A 23,419-nucleotide genomic window follows, 5' to 3' on the forward strand; every position below is an offset into this window, starting at 1 on the left:
CATGCTTTTTGATGTTTAAATTAATCTTTTTATTTTGAGTTCATTGTGGATTCTCATGCTATTGTAAAAAATAACATTGAAAGATCCTTGTATGCCCTTAACACAGTTCCCCCCAGTGACCACTGCTTGAAGAAGTTCATACATACAAGATATTGACTTCAATACAGCCAACTTAAAGAACATTTCCATCCCCACAAGGTGTGTTGTGCTGTCTTTTTATACCCACATCAACTTTTTCCTGCCCCATACCTTTGGCAATCTCTAATCTGTTCTCCATGTATATAATTTTTCATTTAAGGAATGTGATATAAGTAGATAGGGAAGCAATGGAAACAGTGACAGACTTTATTTTGGGGGGCTCAAAAATCACTGCAGATGGTGACTGCAGCCATGAGATTAAAAGACACTTGCTCCTTGGAAGAAAAGCTATGACCAACCAACATAGCATATTAAAAAGCAGAGACATTACTTTGCCAACAAAGGTCCGTCTAGTCAAAGCTATGGTTTTTCCAGTAGTCGTGTATGGATTTGAGAGTTGAACTATAAAGAAAGCTGAGCGCTGAGAATTGATGCTTTTGAACTGTGGTGTTGGAGAAAACTGTTGAGAGTCCCTTGGACTGCAAGAAGATCCAACCAGTCCATCCTAGAGGAAATCAGTCCTGAGTATTCATTGGAAGGACTGATGCTGAAGCTGAAACTCCAATACTTTGGCCACCTGATGCAAAGAACTGACTCATGGGAAAAGACCCTGATGCTGGGAAAGATTGAAGGCAGGAAGAGAAGGGGACAACAGAGAATGAGATGGTTGGATGGCATCACCGACTCAATGGACATGAGTTTAAGTAGGCTCTGGGAGTTGGTGATGGACAGGGAAGCCTGGTGTGTGCAGTCGAAGGAGTCGCAAAGAGTCGGACACGACTGAGCGACTGAACTGAACAGGTATAAATAGCTTCATACAACATCTCACCTTTGGGGATTGGCTTTTTTTTCAATCAATATAATTCTCTGGAGGTGTATCTAGCTTGTTGCGGTGTATATCAGTAGCTGGTTCCTTATTACTGCTGAGTAGTATCAGCAGTGTGAAGGGACTGTACTTTGCTTAGCTGTGCACCTTCTGAGGGACATCTGGGGTGTTTGCAGATTTGGCCTAATAAGAATAAAGTGGCTTTGAGCATTTTTGTGTGAGCATAAATTTCCGTTCTATGGGAGAAATGCCCTAGGGGATATTTGCTGCATTGTATGATACTTGTATGTTTAGATTTTTTAAGGAAGTGCCAAACTTTTTCAGCATGGCTACACTGTCTTACATTCCTGCCAGCAGTGAACGAGTTGGTTCTCCACAGCATGGCTAGCATTTGACATTGAGAGTATTTTTTATTTTAGCCATTCACAAGGTATGTATTGATATTTCCTGGTGGTTTTAATTTACATTTCCCTAATGGCTGATGATGCTGCACATCATCTCATGTATTTATTTGCCATCTGTGTATTCTTTTTTGAGTAATATCTGTTCATTTCTTTTGCCCATTTTCTAATTGGATTGTTTGGGGTTTTTTGCCATTGAGTTTTGAGAGTCTTTTATATATTCTAGATAATAGCTCTTTGTTGGATGTGTTGTTTGAAAATATTTTCTCCTAGTCTGTAGTTTGCCTTTTCATCTTTAACAGGATCTTTCCCGGAGCAAGTATTTTCAATTCTGGTAGAATTATAGTGTGTCAATTTTTTAGTTTATGAATTGTGCTTGTAGTATCAAATCTGAAAAGTTGGTCTAGCTTGAGATCCCAAAATACAGATTTCTCCTATGTTTTTTCTAAAAAATCTTTAGTTTACATTTGACATTGTGGTTCATGATGATACATATTTTAAAACCTGAAGCATAGGAGAAAATTGCAGCTTGTGGTTTCATGAAAGGAACAGAGCAAGAGTGGGAGCCCAGAGGGGGTGAGGCGCTGAGGCCAGTGCCACTCTGATGTAGTGAGTCTTGACCCCTAGTGTGGGTAAGGAGGACTGTTTTAGAAGCCGACTCCTTAATCCCGCCCATGCACATCCTCCACCCTCCCAGAGTGCAGTCAGGTCGCATGCTGAAGGCTTGGGAAATTGCGTGGTAAGAGATATACTAAATCATATGATCGGGAGATCAGACGTCTTCCAGATGGGGCAGGAAGCAGGCCCGGCTTTATTTGTAAAGACCCATCAGTGGTGTCACTCTCTGGAGGCGGGAGGGTCTCAGCTTAGAGGCCACAGCCAAGTGCTGAAGCAGCTTCCTCCGCGGCTGGAGCTGCAGAGCTGCTGGGGTGCTGGCAGGCAAGCCCTTGGACAGCTGGCAGTAGCCAACAGAGGCGGGGAGTCTCAGGAGCACCCCAGCAACCACAGGCCCGTCCCTGTCCTCGTAGCCACGGGCCGTCTCCAGAGAGCAGCATGGCCCGGAGCCAGAGGGCAGCTGGACTTGCGGGCTGTTAGCTGGGGGACCCCAGAGCCACAGTGCACCCTCTCTGGAGGGTGGAGCAGGGGGTGTGCAAGTCTCTTCTGCTCCCTGAAAAATACCCAGTTCTGTCTTGTGATACTGACTGCCTGAGGATGGAAGAACCGCTTTTGACACTCCTATTTAGGGCCTGCACTCGTCATCTTGAACATAAATAGAAAGGTCTGGCGGGGCCTTGCAGCAACTGTGTGCTGATGTACTGTGGCTTGAGGGTCTGGGGGGTGTGTGTGTGTATGAGTGTGAGAGGGACGGTGGGTAGTGGCAGAATGTGCATTTCCTCCATGTTTAGTCAGGTCCTGCCTCCTTAGGAATCACAGGATCAGGGGTGGCCCTGATGGATGCTGGGAAGATGGGGAGGCACAGGGTCCTGTCCAGAGAAGCCCACTTCCCCAGGGTCGTTCGCCCCATTTCTGTTAACAAGGCGGCTCCACATGCAGGTAGGAGGGTGGCATGAGGAGTCATGTTGGGCTCAGTCCCACTGACTGCTTCCTGCTAGTTAGCCTTCCTACACCTCATCACCCCCTTCTGTGAAATGGGAACAGTAACAGGGTCCACCTCTCGGGTTGTCATGAAGACTGAATGAGCTGAACCAGAGCCTGATTCCTGGTGAGCAAGAATGGAACCCTAGATGTGTTAGTCCTCGTCCAGCTCCTGTATCTCCTGAGAATGAAGTGTGTGCCTCCTCAGTGGCTCAGTGGCCAGTCAGCTCCGTGTCCTGCCCTTTGCTTTGGCAGGTGGCATGCAGTCTTCTGAGCGCCTGAGTCGTTTGGGCAGCCTGGTGGCCGAGGCTGCAATGGGAGCCCAGCCCGGAGAGGAGCGAGGTTAGGTTTCCTTTGGAAATGTTGAGTGAGGCCTCCCTGTTGTTCCTCTGCAGTGGTTACGTTTTCTCAAGTCTTGACTGGTGAGGTGGATGAGAAGGAAAAACCACCACCGCTACGAGGAGCTATTGACACAACCTCTTGGTCTCAGATCCCTGAGCGACCCCCTGTGCTCCCCCAACCCCACCAACTGCAGACCAGCATTAATGGACCCTGGGGAGGGGTGCTTGCTCTGTGCAACCCAGCAGCTCAATTGTGTCACCCAGCAGGGAGCCGGCTCACCCATCTCTCGTGCTGGGGAGCCATCAGTTATAAAAGTACCCACTGCAGCGTCTTCACATCCTCCAGGGGGGTTGTGTGGGCACCGCTTGTTTGAGCCTGGCGTTCATGGATGCTCTGACCTCCTGGGTTCTGATCACTGCCTTCTCTCCATCTTTCCCACCTTTCTTTGCCAGGAATGGTAGCCTAGCCCCTCGAATCTAGAAGAGTCTGTGCCTCTAACTTGTGGTTAGGCTTGCCCTGTGGAGCCTCCTTGAAAAATATAATGAGAAACTTGGCAAGTCCAGTTCAGCCTTCAGCCATGCAGCACTGATGGGCCCCCGACTGATATTGGGGTGTGTGGCTCCATGTGACTTGGCCTGACAGCCAGGCCCCTCCCCATTGAGATGCAGAGGATCACACCTGTGTGGTGGGGTGTGCAGGGAGCAGGCTGCCAGGGCAAGGGGAGAAAAGGAGGGAAAAAAAATAAGGGGCTTGATCAACTCACCTAGAGGGGAAGATAAAGCCAAGAGGGGCCATGTCAGCTTTGACCAGAAGAGAGAAGCTCTCTGGGCATTTCTGATCCGGAATGCCTCTCTGTGGGTGGGAGTTCAGGTGGAGTGGCTCTCTGTTCCTGACTTTTTCATGTCCTGGCCCAGCTTTGTGCTGCCCTGCGCTGCCCAGATCCAGGGCAGGTTACCTCCCTGTGGTCACAGAACCAAGTCCCCAGCCAGCCCTTAGAAGTGCCTGCCAGTAAAATGGCTCAGCCATCTCCCAGGGGAGCACAGTCCAGATGTGGCCCAAAAGGCGTCCTCAGGTCAGCTTGTTGGGTTGGAACTCCCGGCTGGAATTTCTCCTCCTCCTTTTTCACTGTAGCCAAGGCAGCAGTTGGGAAAGATACGTGTGGCAGTGATAGAGATGCTGGTTAGGGCCAAGCTGCCCTGCCTGCTGTTGGAAGGTGGGGCGGGGGTCTGTTGGCTACTTCATGACAAGTAGAGGCATCGTCTCCACCAACCCCAGCTGATCAGTGAATATTCAAGGTCAGTTTGAACTTGGAAGATAGATTCATACAGTCAACCTGAAAGTCCATGGTATTTGACATTTTCTTCTAAGGTTATCAATTAGCTTCCCAACTAGAAAGTTGATTCTACCTTACACCTCTCAGATTTTTCCATAAAAAAATTTTAATTGAATAGTGGATTTTGCCTCAGAGTAGTTTTTTAATTGAATAGTGGATTTTGCCTCAGAGTAGTTTTTTTTTTTTTTCCTGATTAACATTCCCTTGTTCATAAATGTGATAGCAGATATAGGAGACTGAACTAAAGTTGTAAGTCATTCATTTATTCAACAGATTTATAAAAATTTTACTTTATATTGGAGCTAGTTGAAAAACATGTTTCAGATGTACAGCAGAGTGATTCAGTTACAGCAGAGTGATTCATATACAGATACATATATGCATTCTTCTTCAGATTCTGTTCCCATTTAGATTATTACATAACATAGAGCAGAGTTCCCTGTGCCGTACAGTAGGGCCTTGTTGGTTATCTGTTTTAAATAGAGCAGTGTGTACCTGTCAATCCCAGACTCCCACCCTGTCCTTCCCTGCCGCCCTCCCCCAGTAACCAGAAGCTTGTTCTCTAAGCTTGTGAGTCTTCACCAGATATTGATTGTCTTTTATGTCCTCCACGTGGTCCTAGGTCACTAAATCCCAGCCCTTGTGTAGCTTACATTCTAATGGTGTGATGATCTTGGGACTACTTAATACCTTAGGAAGTTTTGTTTTGTTCTGTTTATAATTAATAGAGTTCTAGAGCAGTTGTAGGTTTACAGGAAAATGGAGCAGAAAATACAGAGACAGCCCTTATCAACCCTGCCCCCTCTCTGGTTTTCACTGTTGTTTACATATTGCATTAGTGTGGTGCTTCGTTATCATTGATGGGCCAGTATTACACTATTGTTAACTAAACCTACAGTTTTCACGAGGGTTCACTGTTTGTGTCATACATTCTGTGGGCTCTGCAGATGTCTTGTGGTGTGTATTCACCATCACAGTATCAAACTGAGTAGTTTCCTTGCCCCAAACATCCCATGTGCCTCACCTAGTCATTCTTCTCTCCTCCCAACCCCCTAGCAACCACTAGTCTTTCTACTGTCCCTAGTTTTGCCTTTTCCAGAATGTCATGGATTTGGAATCATACAGTAGATTGCGTTTTCTGATTAGCTTCTCCCACTCAGCAATGTACGTTTCCTCAGGAGGTTTTGTTTTTGTCCTGTGCTTGTAGTTTGGATTAGATCCCGACAACTTGCAGTCCTTCGTGACTTGGGTTGCTTTTGACTCCACAGAACTGTAGTGGCCGACCCTTGACTGTGCCTAAGTTGCTTCATTCCAGATGCTGGGCTTCCAGCTCCATGTGAATAAGCTGGTGGGTGGGAGAACCAAGCACGATCTGGTGCATCAAGGTGCCTGGGGACCTCCGATCCCCTTCACACAGAGTTCATTGAAACAGTCTGCTGAAGATCCCAAGGGGAAAGTGACCCTGAAGGAAGTGAACAGGTCAGAAGGTCGGTTGACACAGGCCAGTCCTGCCTTTCAGAGTGGCTGACCCCGCCTGGCGGAGGCTGTTTATCCCGCCACTGGACCGCTCTTGTTTTTTATCCGATCTCCACCTGAATAAACAGATCCGGAACGTCATCTGCAGCCAGGCTGAGAATCGCGCCAAAATTCCCCAGGGAACTGGTGATTCACCAGCAGCGGGTGGGGGGAGAGGGAGTGAGCAAGAGACAGAAGGAGACCTGCTTTTTCGGAGTCTCATTTCCTGTCCAGCAAATAACCCAGGCTGGGCCCTTCTCACAAGGCACTGGTTTCTTGAAGCAAATTATCAATTTATGCAATAAAACAGATGGTTTGAGTTTTCATTTTTAAGATGATGAATGCAAAGCAGCCTAGTGAGAGGGTGATGCTTTTAAATGTCATTCTGCGAAGAGAAACTTTTCTTCAAGTTGGCCGAGGAAAGCTGTTCTGAATTCATGGGTTGTTTAAAAAATCTCTTTATCTTTATTTTCAAGATGCTTATGGGCATTGGTCCCAATGACGGGGATATTCACAGTTTTCTTGCCGATTTTGAGACTTAGAATTGCTCATTCTCTTTTTTTCCCCCCTTTTTGGTGCTCATTAAGCCCCTACTTATAATAAAATTACTCTCTTTGACTCCTGAACAAGATTAGATTGAGCTTTGTTATGCTGTGTGGTCCCAGGCTATATTCCTAATGCTTTACATGGGGAAAGGGTACTGGGAAAGGGACACATCGGGGTGGTGGTGTCTCAGAATGTGGTTTAATGAGCCAGCATGAAACATGGCAGTTGGATCAAATGACTTTTCAGATTCATTTCAGCCCTGAGGGATTTGGTTAAAAGGAATGTACCAGTGTCTGCAAAGGCTGAACATAAATGTGTAGCAACGCCACCGTAGACGCTGATGCATGCTAGACCTGCAGGCAAGTACGCACCGAAAGATACGTGCAAAAGGCACGTTCCTGTGCTTGAATGTGGTTTTTGCAGTAACCCAAACTGAAAGCAACTCAGTATCATCAGCAGCAGAATGGAAAATAAATTGCTGTAAAGAAGTACTACATGATGATGAAAAAGAATAAAGTCCTGCTAATGCAACAACAAACAAGATGTTTGTTTCTTGGCAGGAAAGCTATGACAGTCCTAGATAGCATGCTGAAAAGCAGAGACAACTCTGCCAACAAAGGTCCATACCGTCAAGGCTATATGGTCTTACCAGTGGTCATGTATGGTTGTGACAGACCCTAAAGAAGGCGGAGCGTCGAAGAATTGATGCCTTCAAACTGTGGTATTGGAGAAGACTACTGAGAGTCACTTGGACACCAAGGAGAGCAAATCTATCAATCTTAAGCGAAGTCAGCCCTGAATACTGTTCGGAAGGACTGATGCTGAAGCTGAAACTCCAGTATTTTGCTCATCTGATGCAAACAGCTGACTCATTGGAAAAGTCCCTGATGCTAGGGACAATTGAGGGCAGAAGGAGAAGAGGGCATCAGAGGATGAGATGGCTGGATGGCATCACCAATGCAATGGACTTGAACTTAGACCAACTTTGGGAGACGGTGAGGGACAGAGAGGCCTGGTGTGCTGCAATCCATGGGGTTGCAAAGAGTCAGACACAGCTGGGCAAGAGCATGGATGGGTCTCATATGTGGAGCGAAAGTAGCCAGATATAAAAGAGTAAATATGGAACAATTCCATGTAGATGAAGCACAGCAATAGGCAAAATTAATCTTAGGTGATAGAAATTACAGTTGCCTTGGAAAGGAATAAATGACAAGGAAAATGACAAGAGGAAGCCTGCTGGGATGTTGAAAATGTCCTGTGTCTGTCATGTGAGTGTAGACCCTTTATTAAAATGCATTGAACTCTGTGTTGATCATTTGTGCACTTCTCAGTATGCCTGTGATATTTCAATAAAAGCATTTGCAAACAGAACGGCCCCCCCACACAACACATGGCCTGTTGTATAGTTTTCATGTTTTTTATATTTTTCAACAAAGGATAAAAAATACAGGAAAAATATTTTTTATATTTTTCAACAAAGGAGAAATCATGATCTTGTTTGTTCTTGAATGATGAATGTCTTGTAGCCCTTGCAGAAATTCAGTTGGACCCCCAAGGTAGCCATCAGGGCTACTTTGCCCGGCACTGAGTTTTGTGCTAAATCACTAATACCTTGTGCGCACCTTCATCCTCCTCATTGTGATCAGACCTTGGAGCACCTGCTCCAGGTGGGGCATGGGGTTAGGTGCAGAGTCATAGGAAGAGTTCCAGGGCAGCACAGTGATGGACCAGGTGCAAAGTGCTGTGGGTGCTCCAAGGCTGCAGGGCGTGGCGTTTGATTAACCATGTCTGCCAAGGGCACTCTGGGGAATGGACTGGGGCAGGGATGGGAATGGTGCAGGTGTGTTACATTTTTCCCTCCATTTCCGGGCTAGATTGTGTGAAACTGTTTCTTAGCCAGAGGTTCAAATGAGGTGAGAGCTATAATCTGAATTTTGCTGATTATTAAAGGCATGATTTTAAGGTAACCCTATGCAAGACATGCTATTTCTAGTAATAGTCATCACTGCAGGAGTTGACCACTGTGAGTCATGACACTTGTCTGGGAGAGCCTGGGGCATGCCTGCTTAGAGTTAGGACTGCTATGTTGGCTAGCTTCAGTGTGTTTCTTTTTGCCTCACTGCAAGAACTAAAAAGAGTGAGGATGCACAAGTGTGGATCTGTTCTCAGATCACACTGTCAGCCTGCCTGCTCCACTGGCCCCTGTCAGGAACCTGGATCATCATCTGAGGTGCATAATAAATGGTGTAAGCTTAGGTTCCATTTCACTTCTTGAAAGGGTAGAGAAGGCATCAGTGGGGAAGGCATCGATTAGTGAAGTCTGACCTGGGCACTGGAGGGAGCACTGTAGGTTCTGTTGCAGTGAGGCACTTAGCCTCATTTTGCAGGTGATTAAACCAGATCCAAAAAGAGTGATTTGCACACAGTTCTAAAGCCAGAATTAGAAACAGAGCTAGAATTAGAATCTGGGTCCCTGCCCCTAGAAACCCAAACTAGTTGCTGAAGTGTAGACCAGAGGTCAGTAAACTACAGAGGGGCAAATCTGGCTCACAGCTTGTTTTTGTAAATAAAGTTTTATTGGAATGCAACCACACTCATTGGTTTACATATTGGCTACTTTTACACCCCAGTGTCAGAGTTGAGTTGTCATGACAGAAACCAAATGACCCCAATAGCCTAAAATATTTAAAATCTGGCTCATTATAGAATACGTTGCTGACCCCTGGTGTAGACAGTAGGTGCATAATTTTAGCAACCAGCAATAATCCATTTGACCCCTCTTGACCCTGCCTTCTTTGATCTCCTTGCCGTTTTTTCCTGGCTGTTATCTGTGACATGAGATCTTTCCCACCACTCACAGGACTACCTTGTAAACCCCAGTTTACACAACTGTACTGGAACAGTCACTTACGATAAAAACTTTTAAATGTTGGTTTCAAATGCCTCGGTCTGTTTTCCTGTCTAATTTAACATCAGCTCTGAGAACATGGCCAAGTGGAGAGAGCTTATCTTGCCGCTCTCTGCCTTTGAAGCCTGATTTTATTTGTGAAGCCTTTAACAGGTGTTGGTTTAATAGACTTCTGCCGTATTAAGTTTTCTGTGCCCCAGAGGGCAGCCCAAGGGGGAAACCAACCCTGGATGGACCACAGGGGGCGTGGTCTGCCCCCCCCCCGCCCCCTCCCCAAGTCCCTGTCACCAGTTAGAAGTCCTCGCATAGCACTGCCCCCTCCCCTCTCCTCACTCTTTGTAAACCTAAAGGTATCCCTTTGCAGCTTGTCTGCACTGTTCTCTTCTTTCCATCCAGAGTATCCTTAAGAACTTGAGCTTCCTCTGTCTTATTTGCTGAGCTTGGCTCCCCTTGCCCTCTGCAGACTCATTGGTCACGCAGGCCTTTGGGAGGCTGGTACAAAAAAGCAGGCTGGGTTGAGACCGATGACGCAGACCGAGTCTTTGCTGACCTGGGGAGAGGCGGCCAGCATTCACATCTAGCCAAGCTCAGCTGAAGGCTTACTGATTGACCCTGGGGTGGTGCACTTAAAATTCCGCCTAGAGAGCCTCTTGGACAGGCTGGCAGTTCCTCATCCCCTGGGCTCGCATGCTGGCTCCTCTCGTGTCCCAGCTGGGCTGACTGCAGGCAGAGTCCCGATGTTTTCAGCTGTAAAGCAGAGATGATGGCGAAGTAGAGTACCTTCCTTGTGAGATCACATGTGATTTCATGGAGCCATCACCAGGGCCTGTGACCTACAGGTGTCCAGTAACTGGTCGGCTGTTGTCAAGAAGAGCTTGGACAAAGATTCAGAGGTTATAATGATGACTGTGGGCCTTCTTGAAAACTGGACAGTTAGTTACATTAAAGGACTAATAGGGCCCCTCATAGTACACATGGCAGTAAAAACATGCGGAGTTTTAGAAAAGTAGGACAGCCCTTGAGGCGGCGTGGGAGGCTTCCCCTGCCTGCTGGCTGTTCGCTCTAACCTAGAGGGATGGGTGTCTGGAGCGGGTGTCCCGAGGGGGCGGTTTAGTGAGTTGGATCAGGGGTGTGGGCCTGAGTCCCACTTGCTACTAGGACTGAGAAAGGGGATTGTTGGGGACCCATCATATCTCTAGCCCCCGACCCTGAGTCCTGCAGAAGCTTCAGTCTGGGATTTACTTTGAAGCACAGCGCCCCAAAGAGCCCCATCTCTCAGTGTCAGGGTTTTTTATACTCTCCAGCTGGAACAGACTCATGTCGTGCATGAAGCTAAGAGTGAGATCTCTGAGTCAGCTCTCTGCTCCCTAGAGAGGAATTGGTCCGGCCTGTTTGCATTGAAATGTGGCAGACAAATAGGAAACCATATTCCTTCTCTTTCCAGAGCACCTCCCACAAACTAGATACTGATCCTGGCTCTGAGGATACAGATTTGGCTAATAAAAACAAGAACTCATTTATTGAGAACTTGCTTCATGTCAGGTCATGTCAGCCCAAGGGGCATAGAAACTTGACACCCCACGTTATAGCAGTTCACACCTGTAAGTGGTGTAATGGGGATTCGAACTCAGGCAGGGCTCTGCTCGTGGCATGTTCCAGCCCATGAAGAACAGCTGGCCTTGGGTGAAATTGCTGGGGTCCACAGAAACATCCAACAAGATGTGATTCTTGCTCTGTGAGAGAAGGGAGACGACCTGTGGGGTCAGCTTTTCTGAACATGAGGAATTTGGGAAGAGTTTGGTCAGGGCACTGGGCTAGAGTCTAGAGCAGAGAGACCAGACCTGGGGGAGAAGATGACGTGCAAGAAGCTCTGAAGTCACTGTGGGCTAGGTCATTTGCCTCTGAGCAGAGTTCCCACAGAGCAATTGGCTAACTTTCCTTCATGTTTCTTGATTATACTCATCTGCTTGCATGGTTTTCTTCTACTTAAATGTTGTGGAATGCTGTGCTAAATTGCTTCAGTTGTGTCTGACTCTTTGCAACGCTATGGACAGTAGCCTGCCAGGCTCTTCTGTCCATAGGATTCTACAGGCAAGAACACTGGAGTGGGTTACCATTTCCTACTCCAGAGGCTCTTTCCAACCCAGAGGTCGAACCCACGTCACTTTCGTCTCCCGCATTGTCAGGTGGGTTGTTTACCTCTAGTGCCACCTACTTAAGTGTTCAGGTGAGTCCCAAATCTGTGTCTAGGTTCCGCCTTTCTGAATGAAGTCTGTGTTCATTCTTTGTGATTCCTTCAACAAGTATTTACTGAGGACCTACTATGTGCCTCACACTATCCTAGTGGCTGGAGACACAGTAGTAGTCAAAACAGACAAACATCTCTCCCTTCAGGGAGCTACATCCTGAGGAGAGAGAAGATGTTAAACTAGAAATTAACAAAGTACTGGGAGTATTAGATGATAGAAATATTATGAGAAATAAAGCAGGCAAAAAAGTGGAAAGTGTGAATGAGTGTGTGTGTGTGTGTGTGCGTGTATTTGTATGTGTGTGAGGGAAAGAAATTAGGAGGCAGAGGCTTATAGTTTTAGAGAATGTTGCCCAGGCCACCTCATTGAAAAGGTGACGTGTGAACAAAGATGGAAAGGAAGTGAAGGCACGGGACCTGCGAATCTCTGGGGGAAGAGCATTCCAAGCCGTGGGAAAGGCATTTGCAAAGATCCTCAGGCAGGATCCTGCCTGCCGCTTCCGAGGGCCAGCATTCTGGGCAGGGTACAAAGCGGAAGGGTAGGAAGGGAGGCAGCAAGGCAGGTGTGTGGCAGCTCACGTGGGCCTTGGAGGCTGTTGTGTGGACTTAGTCCTAAGTGAGACACAGAGCTGTTATTCGAGTTTTAGCCGAATACATCCTGTGAATTGCTTTGATTTTTCTTTTTCTTTGTTTTGTTTGTAAATTGTAGTAATATACACATTATGTATAATTTACCATCTTAATCATTTAGGTGTACAGTTCAGTAGTGGTAAGTACACTCATGTTGTGTAACCAGTCTCCAGAGCTTTCTCCATCCTGGAAAATGAAAACTCCACCCCTGTTAAACCATTCCCCGTGCCCCAACCCCAGCCCCTGGCAACCAGCACCACTCCGCTTTCTGTCTCAATGCATGTGACTGCTCTAGGCACGTCATGGAAGTGGGATCATGAGGTATTTGTCTCTTGTGACCTGCGTTTTCCACTTACTGTAGTGTCCTCAGGATCCATCCATGCTGTAATGAGTGTCAGAACTTCCTTCTAAGGCCGAGTAACAGTCCACTGTCTGTACACCTGTCAGGTGTGTCCATCCGTCCACTCATCCATTGGCTGAGCTGCTTCACCTCTTGGCTGCTGTGAATGATGCCGCTGTGATCCTGGGTGTACAGATCACTGTGCGGTCCACTTTCATTTCTTTTGGATGTATACCCAGTAGAATTCCTGGGGCCCATGCTGGTAATTCTGTGCCTACTTTGTGGAAGAACCACTGTACCGTTGTCTTCAGCAACAGTACCAGGATCCCAGCTTCTGCACACCCTCTCCCACACGTACTGTTCCTGTTTTTGTTTGGTCTTTAATAGTGGTCGTGCTGTAGGTATGGGGCACTAACTCATTGAGTTTACCTAACGAACAGTGATGCTGAGTATCTTTTTGTGTGCTCATTTGTCATTTGTTTATCATCTTTGGAGAAATGTCTCTTCAAGGCCTTTACCCATGTTTTATTTGACTTGTTGGGGTTTCTTGTGTGTTGGTCGCTGAGTTGTAGTTCCTGTGTGTTCTGGTTATTTTCTGCTTATCAGATACATGGTTTGTGAATGTTTTCTCCCATTCTGAGAGATGCCCTGACAGGATTTCTCTGGATGTTGAGTTGAGAGTAGGCCGGAAAGGGCTAAAGATGGAAGGGGTAGCCCGTTACCTCATTATTGTTCTGTACTCGCTAAGTTGTGTCTGACTCTTTGTGGCCCCGGGGACTATAGCCCACCAGGCTTCTATCCATGGGATTTTCCAAGCTAAAATACTGGACTGGGTTGCCATTTCCTTTTCCAGGGGATCTTCCTAACCCAAGGATCGAACCCATGGCTCCTGTCACATCTCCTGTGTTGTAGGCAGATTCTTTACCACTGAGCCACCAGGGAAACCAAGTCACCTGGTTTTCTTAATATTTCTGAACTAGAAAATTGCGCATCACCATTCTGTGGTGTCCAGATCCTGTGGCCCTGTTTCTGTTGCCACCACCCCTTGCCTGGTCCCCTGGAACACAGACACCCTACTCCTCAGAGGCTCTTGAGGCCTCGCCTCTGCTTCTGCCCTGCCCATCTCCTGCCTGCATCCACAACCCCCAACCCCGGAGCTGGCCCCGCCACAGAATCCACCCCAGCTCCCCTCTTCCTCCTGGCAGATCTCACCCATCCTCACTCCCACGCTCCGTTGTTCCCCATCTCCATGGCTGCCTCTTCTGCTCACCAGGGAACTCTTTCCAGCGTGTGAAAGAGACCCGTCTTCATCACAGCATCCTTCCTCCAGCCCGGGCCTGGCACAGAGCGGGGCCCAGATCGTGTTTGATTCAGTGAATAAATACACAGAGGAGAAAGAAGAAAGAAGGTGTAGGATGAAAGAGAGAGGGAAGACGGAGCGGGGGAGCACTGGGGGTGGCCGCAGCTGTCCCGTGGCCCCTTGGACTGTGTACGGTTGGTCCCCCTTTGTGCGACTTGGGGCCAGCGGCGCCCCCCTCTTCTTTCCTTAGACCTTCTTTTTCCTGGCTCCCTGGTACTGCATTCAGAGTTCCTGGATGGGGCTCAGCTCTGTTCCCTTTATTTCTCCTTCTTTTTTCCCATACTTTACATAATAAAGGTTTCCTTTTCTATTCTTTTTTTTTTCCTTTTTATTTGGAAGTCAGAAAACTGAAGAGACTATCTTTATTAAGAACTTAATAAAGAACTCAAAGGAAGTAGTTTGGTGGGGGGAGCATGGAAGAAAAAGTGGCCTTTCACTCCAGGGAGATTTTGCTATGTGTAAAGGGAGCTGTACCCTCGTAAATGGGTTTTCAGGTTCAAGGCCTGGGAGAGATGGGAAGAAAACAAAGGCATCAGTGAGAAGGCCCAGAGCTTCTGGGAAAGAGGGCCTTGTTTATGCCTGTTGGAACCGATCTGGTCAAGTGTTTGTTTAAAAAAGATGCCACTTGGTGAGCGACGCCTGGCTCCCTTGTGTCGTGTTCAAGACTGCTTGGATTGGCTGGAGCCCCCGAAACTGTTTACTCAGAAGCTGGCCCCAGTGAGCGCGTGGGACCAGAAGCACAGCGCCCAGCTCCACGGGGTCTGAAATATCTGGATACCAGGATCCGGGCTGTGGCGGCTTGAATCCACCAGGCAGGGCCAGACGCACAAGGGGGCTGGCCTGCTCCCTCCAGCCTTGGTTAGCATTTGTCGGATTTCTGCGGATTAGTAAATACTGGTTGGTGGGTGATTGAAACCGTGGTATTTGTTAGAAAGAGGATTCAAGGACAAATACATCTCGGAGGGAGGTGAACACTGAACACACATGTGAACGTCTGCCAAACACAGCAGTGTGGTTCAGGTGGGACCATCCATATCCCTAAAGTAAGGAGACGTGGCCCCATCTTCCAGATGAGGAAACTTGAGGAACAGAGCTGTCAAGAGGGTGGGGTCAGAGGTGCAGGGCATTCGATTCCAGTTAGACACAGCGCTGAATTCCCGTTTCCCTTATTAGGTTGGCAGGATTCTGCCCCCCCTTTTTTTTTTTTTTTTAAATCCCTTGTGCCTGTCGACACGCCTGGTACACGGTAGGTGTCGGTAAAATGTGAAGTGTGTAATGATGCGCTCAGTTGGATTAAATTGGATGCTGGCCTCTGGTGCCCACATTCTTGTGAGTGATGGGGTTGGCCTGGATTCTGAAGATTTTAGACATGAGCAGCCTCAAAAGCTGGCTGGTTGCATGGGGCACATCCTTTGTGGGAAAGTGTACTAGTGAGTTCTGAGTTCTGGTCATGCCAGGCTGCTCTCCACACGGCCAAAATATCACCCCTATGTTCCTGTCCTTGGGGAGAGCAGCCTGGCTTAGAACTTGGGCAGACAAACTTGTCACAGGCAAAGAATCTGATGGTCTGTCTAGCTTCCGGCCTGCAGGTAATAACCTGATGGAAAGAAGAATGGGAGACCTCATTTGCGAGTGTCATAGCATTTGTAATTCTCTGAAACTGCAGGGGGAAAAAATGTCTGCAAGTGTGGAGGAAAATAGTTTCTTTGCAAAATGACGTGTTGGATTCACCTGCCTTGTGTGTTTTAGGCAACACAACAGGATTCGCAGCGTGGAGGGGAGTCAGCTGAAGGCTTACCTTTCCTTGCACGTGTTGGATCTCAGCGCCAACAACATCACAGAGATCCGGAGTACCTGCTTCCCACACGGCCTGCCCCTCACGGAGCTGTAAGTGCGTCGGGTCTGCAGCACCCAGGTCTGGACGCTGGTGGATGCCCGGCTGAGTCCGTGGGCCGGGCACATGCCTCCCATCTGTGCCCTCAGCCGGGCAGGGGCCCCAGGTCCACAGTCCTCTGTTAGCCTGTTTCCGGCACGTCCACGTCGGCGGTGCTGTTCTGACTGTACTCGTGGGCCAGGGAGCTGACGTGGGGAGAGGCTCAGTAGCCTAACAGACGACCATCTCAGAGCACCATCTCACACTGAAACACGTGGCTGTGTGGACCACAGAGCCGGTTTTCTTCCTCCTTCCCTGCGCTGCCCCCTAGGAGAGCTTAGAGAAAAGATTGGGAGCAGTTGGGTGAGTGACAGCAGAGGGCAGCCTCTCTGCAGAGACTCAACCAGCCAGTGCTCACCCATCCTCTGGGTGCTCTCGACCTTCTTTGTCTGATGGTTGGCCTGTTTCTGTTCTGCCCTGTCTCACACCCGCTGATGGCAGACAGAAGAAAAACAGTCAAAACCTAGTTAACCCGCTGCTTGTTGGTAGGAAAATATTATTTTAGGGAAGAAACTGAAAACTCAGCTAAAGGCGTCTTCAGATGACATGCGAGCCCTCATCTCCTGGGTTACTACTGAGTACTCTAAGGGTGTTTGTGAGGTTGGTTTATGGGTCATTGTGACCCATCAGTTCAGAGACCAAGGCCGGGCGCACAGATTTTTGAGACGCCCAAGGAACCGAACAGTCTCTTTCTTAGGATGCATAAGGGTGCCCGAGGTGGAAGTGGGAGGTCTTGGCCGATCCTTCAGCTGATGGAGTGGCCGATCCTTCAGCCCCCAGTGGGGCTTCTTAAAGAGGTCCGGCCACCCACCACCACCCTGCTTGGGACAAAAACACCTCCCCTGCTGAACCGCCTCGCAGTGACCTTCTCTCTCTCTGCACGAAAGCAGGGGGACTCTGTGTTTTGGCAGAAGCTGGCCAGTATATCTTCATCACACAGACCGTTCTTTAATCTGGAGTGTTAAGAACAAACAGTCCAGCTCCGTTTGCAAAGAATCCTCACGTGCCCTGTGCTGGGCCTCTGCCGGATGGAGACGAAGAATGCCTCCTTCCCTTCCCAGCTCTGATGTAGAAAATTCTCTCTGGTCTTTGCTCTTTTGTTAAAGGCACAACAAGCAGCATCGGTCCAGGGAAGGTGGAAGGAGAAGTGTTGTGGCCCCGCTTCCCTTCCCTCTTCCCCGCTGGGAACCATTCGTGCAGCTCTCCTTCACTAGAATGTTGTTCTGACACATTTGAAATGTTTAAAATGAAATGTTTTATGCACATTTAGAAGTCATACAATGGGATCCACTTCAGAATTAAAGGCCGTTTCCCCAAATTGTGAAACCCTCTCCGACCTTGCCTCACAGTGGACTTTCTGCTTCCTGAGGCTCTTCTCACCAACCTTGAACCCTGCCCCTTGGGTAGCAGCTGGCAAGGAGGGATTCCTGCAGCGGCCCAGCTGGAGTGGAGGTCATTGACTTCCTCCTGGAGTAGTCACCCTGGCTGAAAGCAGGGTGAGCTCTGGGCTCGAATAAGCCAGGCTTCTGTCACGTCTGAAGAAGACAGTCCTAATACCTGAGGCTGGGAGTGAAGATGGGCTTTGCAGCCTCAGAATGACAAATGTCTCGTTGGAAACCCAGCCTGCTGGGTGTGTTGTAGCTTGTTTTCCCAACTCAGCCAGGTCTGGCGTCTGTAACAGGACAAGGAAGGCCTCCTACTGACCCCTGCATTTTCTCTCCTGAATCCTTCCAGCAACCTGGCAAGCAACCGGATCAGCACCCTGGAATCAGGAGCATTTGATGGTCTGTCACGGTCACTGCTGACGCTTCGGTTGAGCAAAAACAGGATCACCCAGCTTCCTGTGAAAGCATTCAAGTTACCCCGGCTGACACAACTGTGAGTCCAGAGACCTGCTCCGTAATTAAGCTTAGCCAAACTTTATGGGGACCAGAGTTCCCCCAGGAGCTCGTTCCAAATGCACCCGCTTCCCCTGCTCCCCTTCAATCGGGCTCTGCATAAACTACCATTAATGGCCGTGCAGCAGCACCTAATAAAAGCAAATTAGACGCTGGGTCTGGAGCCTGCAGACCGCCCCAGGTTGCTGAAAAAAGATCCTCTGAGGATACGCAGGCCAGTCCTCTTCAGCACTTCCCAAAACGCAGTGAGGAACCCTGCTGCTTAGCTGACCCTGGCTAATACATGGCCTGTGTAGACTGGGGTCCTTATTTATTTCGAGCTTTCTGTGTTTTTGTTTTTTTTAAGGAACCCATGTAATCTGTCCAGTGGCCTTTATGGGGTCCAGTGCTGCTTGAGCAGTTAAGAGAGGAACTTAGTGTAGCCAGAGGTAGAAAGCAAGAGATGGGTCATCTCCTCGGTCTCATAAGGTAGTTGATTGGATTTTTTTTTTTTTTTGGTAAAGAAAGGATGTGTCTGTTTAGTTTTTTGACTACCACAGCTGACCACACTCCTAGAATGGCCCAGGGTTTGGATTCAAGAAAACCTCTATTTACCAAAACCTGATGGACTGCCTGTTCTTCGGATTTTTGCCTTTCCAGTGTCCTTTTTTTCAGGAGAATACACTGATACTGGAGCTTTCGTTTAAGCAGAACGGATTGCTCAGGGGCAGGTATGGCGGCAAGACAGGGTGCCCCCTGCCCTCTCACTGCTGTGCTTCTCCCTCACACCCAGGCAGAGGGTCCCGAGAGCCTCCCTGATGCTCAGAATCTGGTGTGCGTCATGAGACACTGCAGAAGAATTTGGGGAAAACCGAGGGCTCACTGCTCAGGCTGTGTTCTCCCTTCCCGAGTGTTACCAATGTAGCCAGCTCACCCAGATTCCTAAAATCTTCTGGTTCACTGAGGTCTCATCCCCGGAGGCCGGAGGCCCATGAGTGTGCTTCATGGTGGGTCCAGGCACCTCCTCCCGAATGCAGTTGGTGGGAAGTTGCCACCAGTATCCAGTTGTTCGAGTTTTCCTGGGTTGACACATCTGGTGGGGGTTTCTGCTGCTGAGCTAAGAGATGGCTCACCTAAGACGTTCATACCCTGAGTCACACCCTGTCCTCACTGCAGAGTCACGGTTATGGGAGAGGAAATAGGAGTGCTTACTCATTCTAGGGTGCAAGGGGGCCAGCTTCTAGGAGCCCTGGGCTCCCTTTCACACGTTAACAGTGGCTGGTTGGTGTCTTCGGCACACGGGCTTCCATGGTATGTCTGTGCTTCCCAGGACCTCCTACTGAGATTGTCCCAGGAGACTGCCTGGTGAGGGCTGTAGGGGGTGCATGGGTAGCGGATGCTCTGAACTGCTGGCCTCGTCTCTTTAGGGACCTCAATCGGAATCGGATTCGGCTGATCGAGGGCCTGACGTTCCAGGGGCTCGACAGTTTGGAGGTGCTGAGGCTCCAGCGAAACAACATCAGCAAACTGACGGACGGCGCCTTCTGGGGGCTGGCCAGGATGCACGCGCTGTGAGTCAGAGCCAGGCGCCAGGGCTTCAGCAGGGCCTTGAGTGATCCTCTAGGGCCCAGCCCCTGCCCTTTGGGACCTCAGCGGGGGCTCTCCTCTGTGTCTTTGGGATCTTTTGCTACCCCTGTGGTGTTATCTTGCAGGCTAGGATAGTCTCTTGGGGGAGTTTCAGAGGATTTGGTAAAGGGAGCTTGTTGGTGAGGATGGAAGGCAGGGGCTCCTTTGTGGGGGCTGTTCCTCTCTCCCATTTGCACTCCCCCTTACTGAATGCACGCTCAGGTGCCCAGGTCACAGTGCAGGCAAACAGTGCTCTAGCGTCAGACTTTGGAACAGAGAAAGGTTTATTACAGGGCCGTGTGAGGTGGGTGGCTCATGCCCCAAGAAAACCCAGAGTCCCAAAGGCTTTCAGGAAAGTGTTTTTAACTGCCAAGTGAGAGAGGAGCATGGTTGCTTGTTACAACCAACAGCCCTGGTGTAGGAATCCCTTGATCTTGCAGCCATCCATTGAAGGTCAGGTCCTGATGTTCAGTAAACCTACCAGACAAAAGTTATTCTTAGTTCTGCAACTTCTTGTCTCTAGATGAGTGGAAAAGCGTCATATGGGCTAGTATTCTTCACACTCTAGGCAGCATTCTTAACCAGAAGCAAGAGAGATAGAATACAAAGGTTAAAGTACAGGGAACATCTATTATGGAGTCAGATTGTTCTTCCCGATTATACCCTTGCATCCCGTTCCTTGGCAGACAGTGGGCTCCCTTCCCATATCCTCTCCCCTCTCCCACACGCTACAGGAAGTTCCCTCTCCCTCCACTTCGGGTTTGACAGTCTTTCTTGATGTGCAGGTGGGCCAAAGAATGTATAGTTCATCCTGAGAGATTTATTTCTGTTCTGTGAGCTAATCAAGCCCCTCACTGCAGATGTTCCACTTCTGTCAAGGGAGCACTTGTTCCAGCCAGATGTGGACAGTCTTGGGGCTCGCCTGCCTCACAGAGGAACAGAAGAGCGTCCGGAGAGGGGCAGACAAGGCAGTTACCGAGCTTCAACTTTTAAATATTTACAATTGTTTATTTTTAATCAAAAGAAACGTACACTCAGTAGTTGAACAAAATCAGATAGTAAAGAAAAGCAGTTGTTGCCCAACCCTAGCCCTCAGTATCTCTCCCCGCTCAGTTCCCCTCGCAAGAGGCAAGCAGTCACTTCTCATCATGTTCTGTCTTTGTGTTCTGTTTGTAGTTCTGCTGGTGGTTGGTGGTTTGGTGGTTTAGTCGCTAAGTCGTGTCCGACTCATTGCCACCCCATGCACTATAGCCAGGCTCCTCTGTCCATGGGATTCTCCAGGCAAGAATACTGGAGTAGATTGCCATTTTCTTCTCCAGGGGATCTTCCCAACCCAGGAATCGAACCCGGGTCTCCTGAATTGCAGGCAGATTCTTTACCAATTGAGCTATGAGGAAGCCAAGTTAATACACTAATACCGCTTACATTTTGATGTGTCATCATGAGATTTCTTGCTTTATGGTCAGTGATTTAACTTGCTCAAGACGCGCCAAAGCCCTTCAGTCTACAAGTTACACCACTTCATCTATGTCCTTGCTCAGTTATCTTTCCAACTGAAACAAAAACCAAAAACTCCAGGTCCAGTTCCATCAACTCCCTGTGCCTTCCTCATTATCAGGAGCATCTCAGTGTGCATCCCTTCATACACGCACGCACACACACACGCACTTTGTAAAAGACAGCTTAGCCTTGCTAAGCTTTCGCTTCCCCCGCTCTTCATCGTTCACCTTTGCATAACTCTGTCTCTTTTTATATATTCAAGAGCACTTGTCCTTGACATCCTTAAAACTGTTATTTTGGACTTTGGAAGCCAGGTGGTCATGCCCTGGGAGTCAGAGCACATTCTTAGGAAAACATGGAGTTCTTAGCACATACCATTTGGTTTTTCTGTTGAACAAATTCATGCAAATTGGGGGGTGAAGGAAGAGTTACCAGAAAACAGAAGATGTGAAAAGCAAAACCCGTGGCCCGAAGCCCCTGTGATAGCGCACACAGAGCAGGACGTGAAGTAGTAGCTTCTGGTCACAAGGCTGGTCCTGGGAGTGGCAGCGTCTGTGGCCGCACTGTCTAGAAGGATGATGGTAACTTACATCCCTACTTACTGAACTCAAACAGGAGTTCAGTTCTCAGCATGATGCTGAAATTCTGACCTGCGTTTTCTTCCTTCTCAGCATAGCCCTATGGAGTCAATACTTCCTGGGCATCTCCACTTCATGGTTATTCAGGCTCCTTCAACCAGCCAGGTGACAGAATTGAGAATTAGGTCGCAATATTTCAACCCCAGATGTCAAGCCATATCTCTTGGCACAGTGGTCACAGGCCCAGGCTTGGTTCACCTAGCTCTGGTTCTGGCCCCTCACTACTGGCTGAGCTGAGGAGCGAATCTTACGTTACCTCACTTGTCTCAGCCTCAGTTTCCTCACCTGTAAGACAGGGATAGTGACGAGAGCTACCTCCTCATCTTTCTCTCATCTCTTCCTTGAATGGGCTCTGCCTTCTGCTCAGAGCTCCTCTGCTGGCGTGCTGCTGGTTCGCTTGTATGCCGCTAAAGAGGTTGCTTCTAGAAGCTTCCCTGTGGCCTGTGAGCTCTCTCAGTTGGCCTGAATCCTTACCACTGTCTGTGTAGCTTTACCTCCCCGCCACCCCACAGGTGTGCTCACACACGTCAGGGCACACCCCATCACGAGTCCTTCCAGCAGTATCGTCAGATTCTCGGTGCCGCCTGTGTGATGGCAGGGAGCAGCTCCTCTGCCGTCATGGGTGGGCGGCTGCGTGACCCCGGGATCTGCACTCACCGTGCATGGGGCTGTCGTGGCAGGCACCTGGAGTACAACAGCCTGGCGGAGGTGAACAGCGGCTCGCTGTACGGCCTCACGGCCCTGCACCAGCTGCACCTCGGCAACAACTCCATCTCCCGGATCCACCGCGACGGCTGGAGCTTCTGCCAGAAGCTGCACGAGCTGTGAGTGTCCCGCCAGCTCTGCGGGTGACGGGGAACACACGTGGGGTGCCTCCTGCAGAGTCTGGGGAGCCCTGGGCCCCGTGACCCACAGCACAGGGGCTTGCGGGGGTTGTTGAGGGCCTGTTGCAGAGCGGGACCCTGAGGACCTGAGAGCCTGACTCACCTCTTCTAGACTCTGCTCCCCGTTTCAGATTAGCAGGGACCACTAAGAACAGCTGTTTTGAGAGCCTCTGTCCACACACGGATGCAGCATGTAACATATGCTTCTCTATAGAGAGAGCGGCTACAGGCAGACCTCACTGGTACTGTGCAGTTCGTCCCAGACCACCTTGTAAAGCAGATCCCACGCTTTTGGCTCCGCAGTACATAGAAAAGTGTTCTTCTGCTACACTGTAGTCTGGGTAGTGTGCAGTAGCATTATGTCTGAAAAAATGATGTACACGTCTTAATTTTTAAATACTTCATTACTGAAAAGTGCTGTGTATCACCCAACTACACAGGGTGCCAAAACCTTCAATTTGTTTAAAAAAGAAAAAAAGCGCAGTATCCTCAAAGCGCAGTAAAGCAAGGTATGTCTGTATTGGAGCTCAAACACAGAAAGGACAGTGAGCCCGAGAAATGGCGACACGTGGACAGTAAGGAATTTCTAAGTGTTTACCGTGCTTAAACGTAGTACTGGGCCTTTTTAGGTTGTGTTTTTATCTATTTGTCCACGTTCTCCCCTCTCCCCTTCCTCTCCCCTCCCCCCCCCTCCCTCCTTCCCCCCTCAGCCCACCCCATACTGACCCGGAGTTTACATTTCAGTGAAGTCCGTCATTCCCTAGTGTAAAAATCAATA

General features: G+C 48.9%; 1 protein-coding gene across 3 annotated transcripts in view; it reads left to right on the forward strand.

The window, feature by feature from the left end:
* Positions 1-23,419, forward strand: part of LRIG1 (leucine-rich repeats and immunoglobulin-like domains 1) — a 115,422-nt gene that overhangs the window by 65,933 nt on the left and 26,070 nt on the right. For all 3 annotated transcript variants that reach the window (XM_010851510.1, XM_010851511.1, XM_010851513.1), the window contains exons 4-7: positions 15,933-16,070; positions 17,851-17,994; positions 19,421-19,564; positions 22,438-22,581. In XM_010851510.1, coding sequence (XP_010849812.1) covers positions 15,933-16,070; positions 17,851-17,994; positions 19,421-19,564; positions 22,438-22,581 — 570 coding nt within the window. The remainder of the gene's footprint in view (positions 1-15,932; positions 16,071-17,850; positions 17,995-19,420; positions 19,565-22,437; positions 22,582-23,419) is intronic.

This window comes from Bison bison, unplaced genomic scaffold (assembly GCF_000754665.1).
Source record: "Bison bison bison isolate TAMUID 2011002044 unplaced genomic scaffold, Bison_UMD1.0 scf7180017864304, whole genome shotgun sequence".
NCBI classification, from domain to species: domain Eukaryota; kingdom Metazoa; phylum Chordata; class Mammalia; order Artiodactyla; family Bovidae; genus Bison; species Bison bison.